General features: G+C 41.8%; 1 protein-coding gene across 3 annotated transcripts in view; it reads left to right on the forward strand.

Moving 5' to 3' along the window:
• Window positions 1-1,274: 1,274 nt before the first annotated feature.
• The window catches only part of KCNMB4 (potassium calcium-activated channel subfamily M regulatory beta subunit 4), a 57,576-nt gene continuing 42,970 nt past the window's right edge, over window positions 1,275-15,880 (forward strand). For 2 of the 3 annotated variants that reach the window (XM_066257659.1, XM_066257661.1), the window contains exons 1-2: window positions 1,275-1,745; window positions 11,920-12,009. In XM_066257659.1, coding sequence (XP_066113756.1) covers window positions 1,410-1,745; window positions 11,920-12,009 — 426 coding nt within the window. In that variant the 5' untranslated portion in view covers window positions 1,275-1,409. The remainder of the gene's footprint in view (window positions 1,746-11,919; window positions 12,010-15,880) is intronic. The other variant, XM_066257662.1, reaches the window with a different exon arrangement.

Here is a 15,880-nt window from a genome sequence, read left to right on the forward strand (position 1 = left end):
GAGAGTACTCAGATCTAGAAACAGTACCTGTCCCAAAGTGGGTCTGCACGCTGCTGCCGCCTGGCTCAGCGCTTCTGGAAAGCTCATCTACAAATCCAGGGGCGGGTCAAGGGTGACATGACTTCTAAAGAGGGAAACAGAACATAAAGGATTCTGTCCTTGGGAGTCCTGGAATGAAGTGACGGTCTTAATAGGAATAGTGATTTTTTCCAGGGCCGCAAGCCTCTCCACTTGTTTCCTTAGTTCCCTACTCAGTCCCAGCCCTTGGGGCAAATCAAGTGGGGTCCATCGGCTGCGGGAGACCTAAGTTGCTGCGAGGTTCACCCAGAATTCAGGCAGCGAGTTTCCTTGGTCATGCCAGTCACTGGCCTCTGCCCCCAAGCGCGTTGCCTGTATCGCAACCCTACCTGACTCAGTCTCTTTTACTTTTAACCTGCCGCTTGGGGCCTCGGAGCGCGGGCCTGCAGCCAGGTGGTCGGGAGCTCCAGGACCCCGCGGCCGGCCAGTTACCGCGCTGGCTGAGGGGGTTGGGGTAGTACACAAGAACAGATGCGGCGCGGTCACGCCCCCAGCGCCCGCCGAGCGTGGGAACTGGTAGCAGGACCTCCTCCCGGCGCGTCCAGCGCTCGCGGGGCTTCCACCCCAGGCCGCCGGTCCCGGCTGCGGTGGCTCCAGGCGCGCCCGCTTCTCGGGCGCGGGCTCACTCCCTGCTGGCTGGCCATCCCGGTTCCGAGTTCAAGATTCTCACCGCTCCCCTTGCACTACGCCTGCTCCCTCTTTCCTTTCCTTTTTTAACTTTCACTCCAGTTAAGCTACATTGATCCTCGGCTTCCGTCTCGGAGATCCCTCTCCGCGGACTGAACGAGCATCCCGAGCGCCAGGCGCCCTCCCCGGCGCTCGCCGCCCCAGGTCCGCCGGAGACGCCGCGGGCGGGGCGGGGCAGGAGGGGCGGGGCGGGGCCGCCTCCTGCCCCGCGGCGCCCCCTGGCTCGCCAGTCCGTGCGCTCCCTGCCTCAGGGCGGCTTCCCCGCGAGCCCGCGGAGAAGCGGCAGCGGGCGATGGAGCCCGGGCGGCTCCGGGCGGGAAGAGGCGGGCCGGGGGAGGCGGGGACAGCGCGCCGGCGGAGGCTGGCAGGGGGCGCTCCTCGCGCCCGAGGGGGCAGGAGGCTCTGACGCCGCGGCGGCACCGCGAGCCCCCGGGCACTGGCAGCGGCGGGGCAGGGGTGTGGGGCGCTGCCGCCTCTAGGGGCGGCGCCGGCCTCGGCCCCTTTGTTCTCGCGCGCGCCCCCTCGCCGCCCACTCCCCTGCTGTCGCGCGGCGGCGGCGGTGGCGGCCCCTCCCGCCCGAGGCGGGCAGCTCGGCGCCGAGGGCGGGGGCGGGGGGAGCCGCCAGCCGCCGGGAGTGGGGGGCGATGGCGAAGCTCCGGGTGGCTTACGAGTACACGGAAGCCGAGGACAAGAGCATCCGGCTCGGCTTGTTTCTCATCATCTCCGGCGTCGTGTCGCTCTTTATCTTCGGCTTCTGCTGGCTCAGTCCCGCCCTGCAGGATCTGCAAGCCACGGCTGTCAACTGCACGGTGCTGTCGGTGCAGCAGATCGGGGAGGTGTTCGAGTGCACCTTCACCTGTGGCGCCGACTGCAGGGGCACCGCGCAGTACCCCTGCGTCCAGGTCTACGTGAACAACTCCGAGTCCAACTCCAGGGCGCTGCTGCACAGCGACGAGCACCAGCTCCTGACCAACCCCAAGGTAAGGACGCCCGCGAGGAATGCCCGCTCCTGCGGAGGTCTGGTGGGCTAGGGGACCCTCGGTGGCGGACCCCGCGCAGGCTGGGCTCGGAGTGTGCTCGCGTTGCTAGGAGGAGCCAGGCGGCGCAGGCTGGATTCTAACCAGCAGAAAGTACGTCCGGAGCTCCGGGCGGGTCCTGCAGGTGGGTTTGTGTGCGGCGACCCGCGGTGCCCTGAGGCTTTTTTTACACACCTGTGTAGCCTGGCCTCGATTTTGAGGCCTTGACCCCGGTCAGGTCCGGCGCGTACGGGATGGGCTTTGGAGAAATGCAAGGAGCGGAAAGTTAACTTTTCCTCCGACTCACAGCCAGTGGGTAGCAGAGATCCAACTACTCTGGTCAAGGTCCGAGCTCCCACTGGCCACGTCAAGAACTCGCCTTGGAAGATCGAGAGGGGTCTTTGAGCACCTTGAAAGATATTAGAGGGCTCTTTGCATTTTAACTCTATACAAAAGCTTTTAACTTGGGGTGCAAAGGTGAGCGTTGTAGGGTCGACAAATGATGTACAATCAAATGTGAAATTCTGCATGGGTCCTTTGGGGAGAAAATACAGAAGACTCATAGTTTTTATGAAATAGATTCCCAAAACGGTCTAGAGGGAGCCTACTGACTCTGTGTGTCTGGGGACAACTGGAAGCCATCTGGAGAACGGTAAAAAATTTACCTAAACTAGAAAACCCTCTCTGAAATGCACCACATATTCCTTTCCTTGCAACTTTTTTTTTTTTTCCGTTTTTTCGAGCAAAGAAGAAAAAACCTGGTTAGGACTCAGGGGATGGGGAGTTGAGAGAGGAAGACTCAGAACGCTGTTCCCAGTGGAGAAAAAACTTATAAAAAGCAGTGTCCTCAGCCTGTGAACTAATTGAGCTACTTGTAGTACACTTGATTCTGCAAGAAAGATTCTCTTTTTCTCTTGATCTTTCTTACTATTCTTGTTGCTTACCTATCAAAGTGAAGGTATGTATCTTTAAAGTTACTGACATTTCTCCTCTGTTGGGGCTGTGCTTGAAGATCAAGGAGGAAACAGTCCAAGCGGGAATAAACCTTATGTACACAGGAAAACTTTGTTAAATGTGAAAAGATAATATATCAATCCAAAAGAAAAAATGTCTGTATGAATATTTTTAAAGTATTTAAAATAAGCTCACCGTTTCTCAGCAGCTAAACTCCTGGTCTTGTGTTCTAAACAGTAAATTCTTGAATTTGGGAAATTTTAAAAATAGAGTTCCTTTAAAAAAAAATGACTCCTCTTAAGAAAAATGCTCCTGCTGAATGTTCTTTTACCTTAAAAATGAAGGTACTACATAAGCAATAAACATAGACATACAGAAATTAGAGTATAATGTTCAAAGTCTTGAAGAAACAGTGTTTTAAAGACAAATAAATAAGTTAATGTGCTTAATGCTCAGGAATATCAAGGTTTTAGAAACATCACTTTTAAAAAAGATTCAACCATTAATATAAAAGAAAGGTGTCTAGCAATAACAGTTATTTGGAAATTATACGGTAGTGTATCATTTAGGAGATGTTAAACATTGGTGAAACATTGCTAATTAGTTTAATACAGTGGTTCAATCACTAATAAATTACATGCCCATATACAAGTAAATGGCTAATATCTAAGCAAGATACTGGAAGTTCGAATTTACTTCAGAAAGGTTGCCTCCCAATTTCCATGCAATTTTGAAGAATCTGGCAGAAAAAGTAAGTTGGGATCATTAGGACATAGATCTTTAAACCATTTATAAGTACTAATAATGCTTTATGTAATAGTACAATTTTCTCTATCTCTTTGTTACAGATAATGTTTTCTTCCAGGGCTAGTTCACATCCTAGCAGCCACTGTTTTGAAGAAGTATCTGAATAAAATAACATGGTATAGGTTAGTAAATAATTGACAGAACTGGAGAAAGATGTATTTCTGTTAGAGAAAGTAGTGAACAACATTACAGTCAATTTAGTCAAGGTTTTCTCAGCCAAATCAGAATATATATCTTTATCCAAATTGTGATTGCTTTGTAGCATTTATAGGACCTAAGTATGTTCTTTCATAGTAATCTTTCTACTTTTGGGCAATTAAATACTCAATTTGAAAACTCTCATAAGCAATTAGTGATGGAAAAATTCTGCGTAACTGAAGTATTGTGCCAGAATCTAGTACATACGCAGAATGTTTCCACAATGACCTTGCTATTGGGCAGTACGCACTGCCCATTTCTCTTGCATTTTGGCTGCCTGCATCTCTCTCTCTCTTTTTTTTTTTTCTTTACCTTAACTCTTTATTGAAGGCATATACCTCACCCATTCCCTTTGTCTGGAATGTCCAGATTCCCTACAATGCCATGGGTCCTAATCACCAACAGTTTCCGCTTCATGACCCACTACCACAAGAAACCACATAGGAAATCACTTCTTAGAAAACAAGAGAACAAGACCTTTCCTCTCTCCTTTGAGTTTGTTGTCTTAGTTACACTAAAGGGCAGGGAAAGGAAAAAATATTACCAATATATAACTTCTTAAGCCATAGACTACTAAAGAATATAGTATGAATAAATTTGACTTTTGAATAATAATTTTTTAAATCTTCAAGTCCTACTCAACTTATTTATGTTTTGAATCCTATCCTTATTAAATAATCACTGTATCCAGTCATGTAATATAGTATTCAAGTCAATTAGTTGGACTCATGGCAATGATCTGCTCTGTGAATTAACCATATTAAAATCTTAATTTGGGATCAGCTTCCTCTTGTTACTATTCCATCGCTGCATTATTTCTTTGTGACTTGTTTGTGCTCAGGACTTTGATTTTTAACTATAGCTGCACATTAGAATCACTGGGAAAACTTTCCAAAGAATTCTCATTCCTGGGTCCAGCCCTCAGAGATTCAAACTTGGTCTCAGATGGGCCCTGGGTATTAATTTTTTTAAAACAGTTCTGGAAGTGACTTTAGTGTGTAGACAGAATTAAAACCACTGGCTTAGAAAATGTACTCCTCTATTTTGCAAGAAAAGTAAAATAAAATTCATTATGATTAATGTTTGTGTTTTTAGGTCTAAAGGTGTTACTGATGATACTGAATGAATATAGAAAGCTAGTATAAAAGAAGGGACTTAAGAAAATTCTGAAGGACAAGAAGAAGTTCATTTAAAATTACAGTTGACCTTGAACATCATGGGTTCAGAATGCCTGGGTCAACTTATATGTGGATTTTTTAAAAAATCCAGTAAATGTATTCTCTCTTCCTTATGATTTTTTAAAAACTTATTTACTGATTTGAGAGCGAGAGGAAGGGGGGTGGAATACCAATTTGTTGTTACACTGATTTATGTATTCATTGGTTAATTCTTTTTTTTTTTTTTAAGAACTCAGTTTTCTTTTTTTTTTTTTTTTTTTTTAAGGTTTTTTATTTTATTTATTTTTAGAGAGGAGAGAGAGAAGGAGAGAGAGAGAGACAGAGAGAGACAGGGAGGAGGAGCTGGAAGCATCAACTCCCATATGTGCCTTGACCAGGCAAGCCCAGGTTTTTGAACCGGCAACCTCAGCATTTCCAGGTCGACGCTTTATCCACTGTGCCACCACGGATCAGGCTCATTGGTTAATTCTTATCTGTGCCCTGACTAGGGATCAAACTCACAACCTTGAAGCATTAGGATAACACTCTAAACAACTAAGCTACCCAGCCAGTCCCTTAAGATTTTCTTAATAACATTTTTTTTCTCTAGCTTACTTTATTGCAAGAATACAGTATGTAATACATGTAACATACAAAGTATATGTTAGTTAACTGTTTATGTTACTGGTAAAGCTTCCGGTCTACAGAAGGCTAGTAGTAAAGTTTTTGGGAAGTCAAGAGTCATATACAGATTTTTGACTGTGTAGCGTGTTGATGCCCCTAACCCCATGTTGTTCAAGGGGAAAGGATCACTTTAAATTGGTTAGGTATAAATGAAATGAATTTACTCAGTTTCAGACATTTGCTTTTGCATCAATATATACATTGGCTGGCAAGAAAAAGGTGAATTTTTAAACCAGCCTCCTATATGTGGAACAAGAGAGAGTGGGTGATTAGAAGCTATGTTTTATTTCTCACTTCAGTATTTATCTTTTTCTGGTATGAAAGATGTAGAAACAGAGGACAGAAGTCCGTCTGAGAAACTAGTAGTGTAAAAGTGGGGAATTGCCTTGATGAGAAGGAAAACTTAGTGGAATTAGAAGAGGCTTTAAGCTCTAAGTACATCCACTGAAAGTGGACAATCCTGAATACAGGGCGTTGTGGTCCGGGGCACCTTGTATTTCTCACATCCGTACCAGAGTGCCCCACCCCTCCCCACCACAGACATTTTCTGGGTAGACTGTGTTCTGGGTTCACGTCTGAACTCTATCCTTGAAATAAATGTTCAATGTGATATAGTTTGTGTTTCATGGAAGTCCATCATATCAAAACCAAGTAATAAAAAGCTAAGCTGAATTGTGATAACTTCTCTACACCCTTACTGTACTTTTTTCCATATATATATATATATATATATATATATATATATATATATATATAGCTTTTTAGTGTGAGACTGAGAGACAGACAGACAGGAAGGGAGAGAGATGAGAAACATCAGCTTGTAGTTGTGTCACTTCAGTTGCTCGTAATTGCTTTTCAGACATGCCTTGACCGGGGTGGAAGGGGGGGCTGCAGCCGAGCCAGTGACCATTGCTTAAGCCAGTGACCTTGAGCTTAAGCCAGCAATCTTGGGCTTCACACCAGCGACTGTTGGACTCAAGCCAGCGACCATGGGGTCATGTCTATGATCCCATACTCAAGTCAGTGACCCCACATTTAAGCTGGTGAGCCCGGGCTCAAGCTGGTGATCTCGGAGTTTTGAACCTGGGTCCTCAACGTCCCAGGTTGATGCTCTAACCACTGCACCACCACTGGTCAGGCAGTGAATATATATATTAATATTTGGAAAGTACATAAAATTTAATTCTTAGGCATCTATTATGATCAAAGAACTGGGCAACTGGCTGGATAGCTCGATTGGTTGGAGCATCAAACCAAAGTGCAGAGGATGCCAGTTCGATCCCCAATCAGGGCACATACAGGAACAGATTGATGTTCCTGTCTCTATCTTTCTCCCTTCCTTTCTCTCTAAAGTCGATAAAATAAACAAACAAACAACAACAAAAAAACACTGGGCAAGAAATAGGAGGATATACAAAGATGACTTCACTTAACAAATATTTATTAAATGCCTACTTTGTGCTGTGCATGCTTCTAGGTTCTGACAGATAAATAGAGGTCAGTATAAAGCCTCTGCCCTCATGAAGTTTACATTTCGGTAGGTGGTGACAGACAAGAAATAGATGTATAATGTAATGATATGTGTATAAAGAAAATCAAGCAGCATGCAAGTATAGACACTGATGGAAGAAACAGAGGGCTGCTGTCTGTGCAGAATGGTCAGGGTCGGTGGCTCTGATGAAGTGACATTTGCAAAGATTCAAAGAACTTGAGGAGATGAGCAGAGTTCTAAAGGACATATAAGAATGAATTATGTGGCTCTCTGAAGGACAAGTTTCATAAACTGAGGGATTAGCAAGTACAAAAACCCTGAGGCAAGTGACTGCCAGGCTTGTGTGAGGAATGGTGAGACAAGGCTGCAGTGAACAAAATGGGGAGCAGTGGGAGATGAGATTAGGGCCTCATAGAATATAGTAGTAAACTAATTAACACTAAGCAGAACTGAGATATAATCAGACTTAGACTTTTTGAAAAATGTGAATGATTCCTCTGGCTGCTGAGTTGAGACTAGAATATTTTTTGAAAATTTCTTTTTTTTAAGATTTTATTTATTCATTTTAGAGAAGGGAGAGAGAGAGAGAGAGAAAACGGAGGAGGAGCAGGAAGCATCAACTCCCATATGTGCCCTGACCAGGCAAGCCCTGGGTTTTGAACCAGTGACCTCAGTGTTCCAGGTCAATGCTTTAGCCACTGCGCCACTACAGGTCAGGCAAGAATAGAATTTGTGTGTGTGCGTGCATGCAAATGCACACGTGAATTCATGTACATGCTCACCTGTGCAAGCTGAGAGGTACAGAGCCAAGACTGGCAACAGGGAGTCCCATAGCACAGGAAAAAGTTGTCAGTGGCTTAGATCAGGAGTATTACTGGTAAAATTCACTAATGGATTAGATGTAAGGAATGAAGGAAAGAGGAGCTGAGGATCGCTCCAAGGTTTGTGACAAGCACAACTGGGTGAAGGGAGGTGGTTTTACTAGACGGGAAAACTAGAGGAGGGTTGTTTTGGAGGAGCATGGTTGAAAAGCAAACGTTAGATTTTCAGATAAGCCTAATGTACATGCAAGTGAGGATGAATTCATGAATTCTCACCCTCATGAGATCACTATACAACAGAGGAGATAAGAACAAAAGTAACTATAAGACAAAGTAAAATGTCAAGTTCTACAGGGAGGTACAAACAATATGCTAGCAGCTTCTAGAGAAGAAAGGTTAAGGGTAAAAAGCTTCCTGGAGAGTGAAACATTAGCCATGATTTTGAGAGTGAGTAGAATTTTCATGTTAGGAGGGAAGGTGAAAGGTATGAAAAGAACATCAAAGACTAGAAAATGCCAGGAGTGAAACTGTGGAACTCTGTGAGGATGAGGTATTTGGGGGATCAGCAGGAAGACTGGTCTGGCTACAACTCGGCACAAAGAGCAGAGTTTTGGGGGTAAGGCGGGAGAGTAAATTTGGGTCAATAGCACAGAAGTCCAGGATGGGTATGGTGGGCACTGGAAGCCATGGTAGGGAGAATAATGCTCCCCAGGCCCCAGAAAAGGTGTTGATTTTAGCTCAGTGAGACCCATTTTTGAATTCTAACTTCCAGGTTTGTAAAATAATAAATCTGTGTTGTTTTAAGCTACTAATTTTGTTACAGCGACAATAGGAAACTAATAGAGGAGCCAAGGAAGATTTGAAATAAGTGACTTATATAATTATTGATAGATGAAGACTTGGTCAGAGCATATTAATTAATAACCCATCTATATTATAGATCTTTACAAACAAGCTGATCTACAGGCTGCTGGCATCTTCTTCTCTGAGATTCCTCATCATGATCCATTTCTGACTTCCATTTGTGTATATCATTTGTGAAGGTCTAAATTATTTGTAAGATCCCCTTAAATTATGTGTCTAAAACACTAACCAGATACTTTTTACTTTTACAAAAGATATTTGTGATGTTACAGTATAGTTTCTGTAGTGTTTTTTGGGGGGAGAATGCATTTATTTTATCAGAAACTGATCTCAGTTTTTTAAAAGTTATTGATACATATTGTATATTTAAAAAATTTTTGACACATTTATTAATAAAGATGTCATTTTATTCACCTTGGTTTATTTTTTTCAGTTTTTAGCAGAATTTTCATATTTAGTTGAGTCCCTAGATAATAGTACATGTATGTTAAAAATTACTGTAATTATTCAGTAAAATACTGAACAGAATGGTTTTTAATATTACAAATGTTTCTAACTATTCCTCATGTGTGAATGAAATATTCTGTAGGACACAAATCAATGTGTAAAAATTTGTACTTTTGAGTTGTAATATCCTCTTATTTTCTTTTAAAATACCCAGTGTTATAAATTGAAAATCATGTGTTTATCAAATTATTTAAATTGTGACCATATTTGTAAATAAACTGATTTGAATGAATTCATTTATGTAATTACTTTGTTCAGTGACAGAATTCAGCAAGTTTACTAGAAGATCTCTGTACCCTGATATACATGTGAAGGAATATATATATATATTCATCTAATAGATGCAGTGAACCAGATGGACTTTAAAACCTTATTGTGATGTCTACTTTACTAGTTATAATATAACTATATTACAGCATCTTATATTGATAGTGTATCTCATTAGAGCAAATTAAGTTCTAAATCCCAGGGGTTTAATCCAATTTTTCCTTTGTAATAAATATATTTGCATAATTGTTTATATCAGAACACTATTTTAAATTGTTCTAGAGAACAGAGAACCACACAATAATACTGCTTAATGAAGCTGAACCTTTGATTCTGATTATAATTACCTATGTTTTTTTATTTCAATGATAATGACAACCAAATTCATCAGTTCTAAATAAAAAGAAATAAAATTCGATACTTTTCTTTACATCCATAACAAAAAATTCCAAATAGAGTAAAATATAAGTGTGAGAAGAAAATTATAAAATTTTTAGGAGAAAGCATATCTTTATGACATAAGCTTTATGACATATTTTCTTAAATGAAGCTTGAAGAACAAATTATAACAAGAAAAGATTGATACTCTTATTGATCAGTGCTACTCTGTTAAATTTAGTTTTCTAAATAAAATAAATTGCAAAATAAAAATAAAATGATAATTTCTATCTGACTGAAATTATTGTAAACAAAGTGAAAATGAAAGGCACAGACTAGTACAGGATAATGGCAAAACAAATAATTAACAAAGGATTATGCAGCATTTATGAAAATGTCTACAGACCATTATGAAAATTACACGTGATGTAATGGGAAAATGAGCAAAGGATGTGTACACGCAATTCATGAAAGGTACTCAATGGCCAATAAATGTGAAAAGATGCTCGATTCCAACAGTTTCAGGGAAACTTAAGTGACAATAATAATGGAACACCATTTCACAACCATCAGATTGGCAAAACTTAATGTGTTTCATAAAACCAAGTGCTGATGAGCATTCAAGAAAATGATAAAGTCATACTCATTGCTGGAAAATTGCTTCAACCTCTTAGGGAAATAATCAAATACACGAAGTGCAACTGAAGCTGTGTGTACCTGAAAACTCAGAGCAGATGTATCCTCCAATATGGCACAGACTCCTTGTATACTGCTGGAGGCACTGGGCTACGGCCAGGGAATCCAGGGAGCTTTCTGTAGCTTGGAGCAGCTAGAGTGAATTCTCCTGCCCTGGCGCCACTGAAACTCGGTAGTGTTATGGGTCACAAAATGGCTCCGCGTAGCAATCCCAAATATTACTATATGTTTCTTCCAAGATATAAAGTAGCCCACCAAGTATTGTGCCTCTTTCTTAGTTTTAAGGAGTGAAAAGTACAGCAATCTGTCTTTCACTTTGGAGGATGTCCAGAAATGCCCTGGACCACTAGAGCCCCAGGAGCCCACTGAGTGGGCGGGCCCCGAATCTCCCACCCTCTGGCACACCTGCGCTGCACCAAGGATTCTAGGGAGCTTTGTATTTCCTGCTTTCCAGGTCCAACCAGCACGATAGCATCAATGCAAACACAGTATCATATTCTATGGGAGGGTGAGAAGATTATAGCATAACAGCCAGATAGAGAGTGTTCAGGGAGTCCTGAGTCAGTCAGTGAAGTCTACACCGTCTCTGGTACGCTCTCTCCACACGGATGGAAAAAATAGCACTTAACAGGGCAATCACTATAGAATAAGCTCCAGAGGTAAGTTTATGTGCTCCAGTAAAGAGACTATATATGTAACAGTGTATGGAAATGGAATCACCACTGATACATTTCACAATATGGTCATTCTCTAAGACTTTTCTTCAAGAGCCACATAGGCAAGTTAAAAGGGGATGTGATGGAAATCTACACTCATAATCTCTGTGACTTCCCAGGAATACAGTATTGCTTTATTGGTTTACTGTTTGGGGAAGGAGCAGGTAGTTCAAGAGAGAGTCGTCCACCATAGTAGCCTTCTGTCCATGGGTAAGGGGGTCCCGGTAGGAATAGGAGTGGTACTGACGTGTGTATTTCTTCCATACATTCAGAATCTGTAGGAACCACCACAGGAGGAGTTCATGGACTCACTGGGCTCATTGTGATACTAACTTGGGCCAGTACTTTATTTTTTTCCCTGAGGCTATGAACCTCCACACTGAGCACAATCATATGTAGAGTCACCAGGGATTAGGGTTAGCACAGAGCCAGTATTCAATAATACTCTAAATGCCTGCCCTATTTCCACTGCACAGCTTCTATGGTAAATGTTTACATGTACTCTTGGGAGAGGTTAGAAGAGTTTCAGTAGGCACTGCTTGTGGTGCTACCATGAGATCTTTCCTTCAACGATACCCAGTCTCCCTTCATCCACAGAACTTTCTATGTGGATTGGATGAGGAACCCTTACATCACGGTGACTCATTGGACTTCATTTCATCAAACCTCAAGGTTCCCCCCCGCCAGGTATGTATGTAGAGCCAGGAGAACCTTAGAAGTCTATCCCCCTTCTTAGTCCTTGGAGTCCAATGACCCATTAGCCACTGTCAAAGATCCCTGTGAACTAAATCATTTTTGTTATGCTCACAAATTCTGTGGGTCAGAAATCCAGCCAGGGCACCATGGGACAGCTTGTCTCTGCACCATGATGCCGAGGTCCCAGTGGAATACACAAAGGCTGGAGCCTAGAATCATCTGATGGCTCATTTATTTGCATATTAGGCAATTGATGTGGTTATTGGCTGGCGGGCTCAGTTCCTGTCCACACAGACCTTTCCATGTGATTTCTGCATAGGCTAGCTTAGGTTTCCTCATGGCATAGTGTCCAGATTCCAAGGACAAGCATTCCCGAGAGAGAGATGCAGGCAGGAACTATGCCACCTTTTCTGATTTAGCCTTGGCAGTCACATGTCATCATCTCCTTTGTAATTGCAGGCCCACCCATGTTCCAGGGAAGGGAAGATAAACCCATACGTGTAAATAGAGGAGTGTCGGTGTCACGTTGTAAGAACATGTGAAATGGGATAAATATTAGTGCAGCCATCTTTGAAAGTTCATTCTGCGTCAGCTTTTCGTTATCACCATCTATCAATCCTGGTTCTAGGGAACTTATCATTACTGATCTCCTTCATGCAGGAATGACAGTTGTAATATTTCATTAAATGTGTATACATACACACACACATTAGATTTGTGTATCTTACAGTACACAATACAATACACAAATAATGTCAACAGTGAAGCATATCTGCATGCGTGCATGAGCTTTTGACAAACTTGATTTTATTTTAATGTTCTATATAGTTATAAGAGGATTGGCCTACTTCAAGGATTTTACATTTTGATCATAAGCTGTTGAAGAAATTCTTACATGTGCAGTCATGCTTGTTATAAATAATAACTGTTGCGCTTCTTCCAGATTAAAACTGCTTGTTTTGGTTTGATTTCTTCTATTTAGAAATGACCTTTACATTTGGCAAGACAGTGTATTTTTATTTTCTAATGCTAAAGCTGAACGAACTATTTTTTCTTGAAAGTGGAATATCGTTCCTAACTTTTCACAGCTTTAATAACATCACCAACCTCAGCAGTCTGCTCAGATCCAGAAGTTAAGTGGATATTACTAATTTACAGAAAATGCAGGTGTGTTAACACATGATAATTATAACTAAAGGAGTGTTGGTGGGTGGCTGGGAATACTCTACAGCAGGAAGTGAGCAACTTTTCAGAGAGGCATTTAAGGGGAGAAGAACAATTCTTCTGTGAGTAGCAGTGCAGATAATTCGGACACTTTCCATCACCATCTCCCATGCCCCCTAAACTCCAGCACAGTAAGTGACTCAGTCTTTCTGGAACATCCATACACAAAGTCTGTGCACATTGCATTTGTTCTTGGAGTGTCACCTTCCCAACCTGTTCTTTGAGAAGCAAAGTCCATGACGACACAAATCCAAAGTCATCTATTCTGTGGAGTCTTGCAAAATCTCAAAGCTCCAAAGCCATGTCTTCCCATCCTCTCTTGTAATCACAAAGCCCCTTTTGAATATGTTGCTATTACTACACTGCATGCTCCAAGGAGGGGAGGAGGGGAAGGGGGAAGGAGTGAGTAATATCTGTTCTTTGTTTCCTGTCCAGCACTCAGCAGTCAAGAGTGGTTTGTTGTTTGAATGACTATTTCTAAAAATCTGTCATTTTAATGGAGGAGAGTTATTAAAAATGCAAATTTTAAGTTTTACTGAATCAGACTCTCAGAAGGTGGATATTTTTGATAAGCATGTCACTAGTCTGTGGAGCATGCTCTGACAAATGCTCTTCTAGGCTAAATACTTCTCCGTTCCTGCCCAGCCTAGAAGAGCTCTCGGAAGAGCTCATTTTAGCATCTCCTGTTCTTAGGTGACCTTGCTTTTCCCATTTTCTAAGCCATTTATTTGACCTTCAGATTCTTCCAAAAGGTTATTTTCATTTAGCTTTCAGATATGGATATACATTCTGAAACCACTTGTCCTAGAACTTAATGTTTTTACCTGATGTGTAATTTCATAGTATTTGTTCAATTAACCTACATTCATAAAGTGTGTGTGTGTGTGTGTGAACATGCTTATATGTGCAGTTCATAAAGTCTTGAGGCATGTGAAACGTTGTGGAGCTTATCAATGGCTCCACACTGTATTCCCCAGTGCTTCTCTGATTGTGTTTATATTACCAAAAAGGCATTAAAGCTACAAATCATAGCTGACATACAGATGTCTTACAGGATTTCAAAAAATGGGAGATTTTAGTATAAAATAGAATTAGACTTATTCCAGGAGATAGTGTTTTAAGAATTCATTTTCTAACCAAATTTATTTTGGAAGTTATTTACTCAGCTAAACCTATTCTAGTATTATGTTTGTCAATACTACCCTTCCTACTTAGTGAAGTCAAGAAAGAAACTGGGGGAAAAAAGCCAGTTTTTCCATTTCTGTATCTTAGCTGATGCTTAACACAGAGCCTGGTCCCCGATGTTTAGTTGAATGGGTCATGTGTTTTGTGCAATGCTCTTTTAAAATTAGTAACAGAAGAAAGTGAATTCTGCCTACTCAGCCCATGTGATTGAAATGCAATCCTCAAGACATGTATCACACAAAGAAACCACTCAAAAATGGTTCTATTAAAATACAAATCCATTGTGGTAGGCTGAAAAAGTATGCTATTATAAATCTTAATAAACCTAAAATAAGATAGTAGGAAAAATGTAATAATATATAATCAAATATTCCACATCAAGTGTTTATAGTGTCTTCCTTTAATAAACTGGAATCCTTTATATAAATATACTCAGAATAGCCCACTTGATTCTATCAGCAATGTTCATGAATGCAAAAGCCATTTCTTTTTCCTAAAAGATAGACATTAAACAAGTGTATCACATGCCTCTTCTTTTTTTAAAAAAAAGTTTATTTTAGGCCCTGGCTGGTTTGCTCAGTGGTTTGAGAGTTGACCTGGGATATGGACATCCCAGGTTCGATTCCTGGTTAGGGCACACAAGAGAAGGAATTATCTGCTTCTCTCTCCCTCCCTCTCCCCCTTCTCTTCTTCTTCCCCTCCCGAAGCCAGTAGCACCATTGGTTTGAGTGTCCACCCTGGGCACTGAGGATAGCTTGGTTGTTCGAGCGTGTCAGCCTCAGGTGCTAAAAATAGCTCCATTGATTTGAGCATCAGCACCAGACAGGAATTGCCAGGTGGATCCAGGTCAGGGCACATGTGGGAGTCTGTCTCACTATCTCCTCTCCTCTTCCTTAAAAAAAAACTATTTTATTTTATTATTTAAATTAAATTCATTGAAGTGACACTGGTTTCTCCTGACTTTTTAAAGAAAATGATTTCATGCAATTTTAGGCAGCGAATGACACAGACTCTAGTGAAGGTTATTTTAGAAGTTGGGAAACACTGCTTTTGCAAATGTAAAACAAAAAAAGGTTAGAACTGCCTGACTAGGCAGTGGCACAGTGGATAGAGTGCGGCCTGGGATGCTGAGAACCCAGATGTGAATCCCCGAGGTCTCTGCCTTGAGCACAGACTCACCAGCTTGAGTGTGGGGTCACTGGCTTGAGCCTAAAAGTTGTTGGCTTGAAGCCCAAGGTCACTGGCTTTAGCAAGGGGGCACTGGCTCAGCTGTATCCTCTCAGTCAAGGCACGCATGAGAAAGCAATCAATGAACAACTAAAGTGCTGCAACTATGAGTTGATGCTTCTCATCTCTCTGTCTTTCTGTCGGTCTGTCCCTGTCTGTTTTTCTCTCTCTTTCCCCTTCTCTCTCTTTATCACTTAAAAACATTTTTTTACCAGGAATGCTCATT

The sequence above is a fragment of the Saccopteryx bilineata genome, chromosome 2, assembly GCF_036850765.1.
Source record: "Saccopteryx bilineata isolate mSacBil1 chromosome 2, mSacBil1_pri_phased_curated, whole genome shotgun sequence".
In the NCBI taxonomy this organism is placed as follows: domain Eukaryota; kingdom Metazoa; phylum Chordata; class Mammalia; order Chiroptera; family Emballonuridae; genus Saccopteryx; species Saccopteryx bilineata.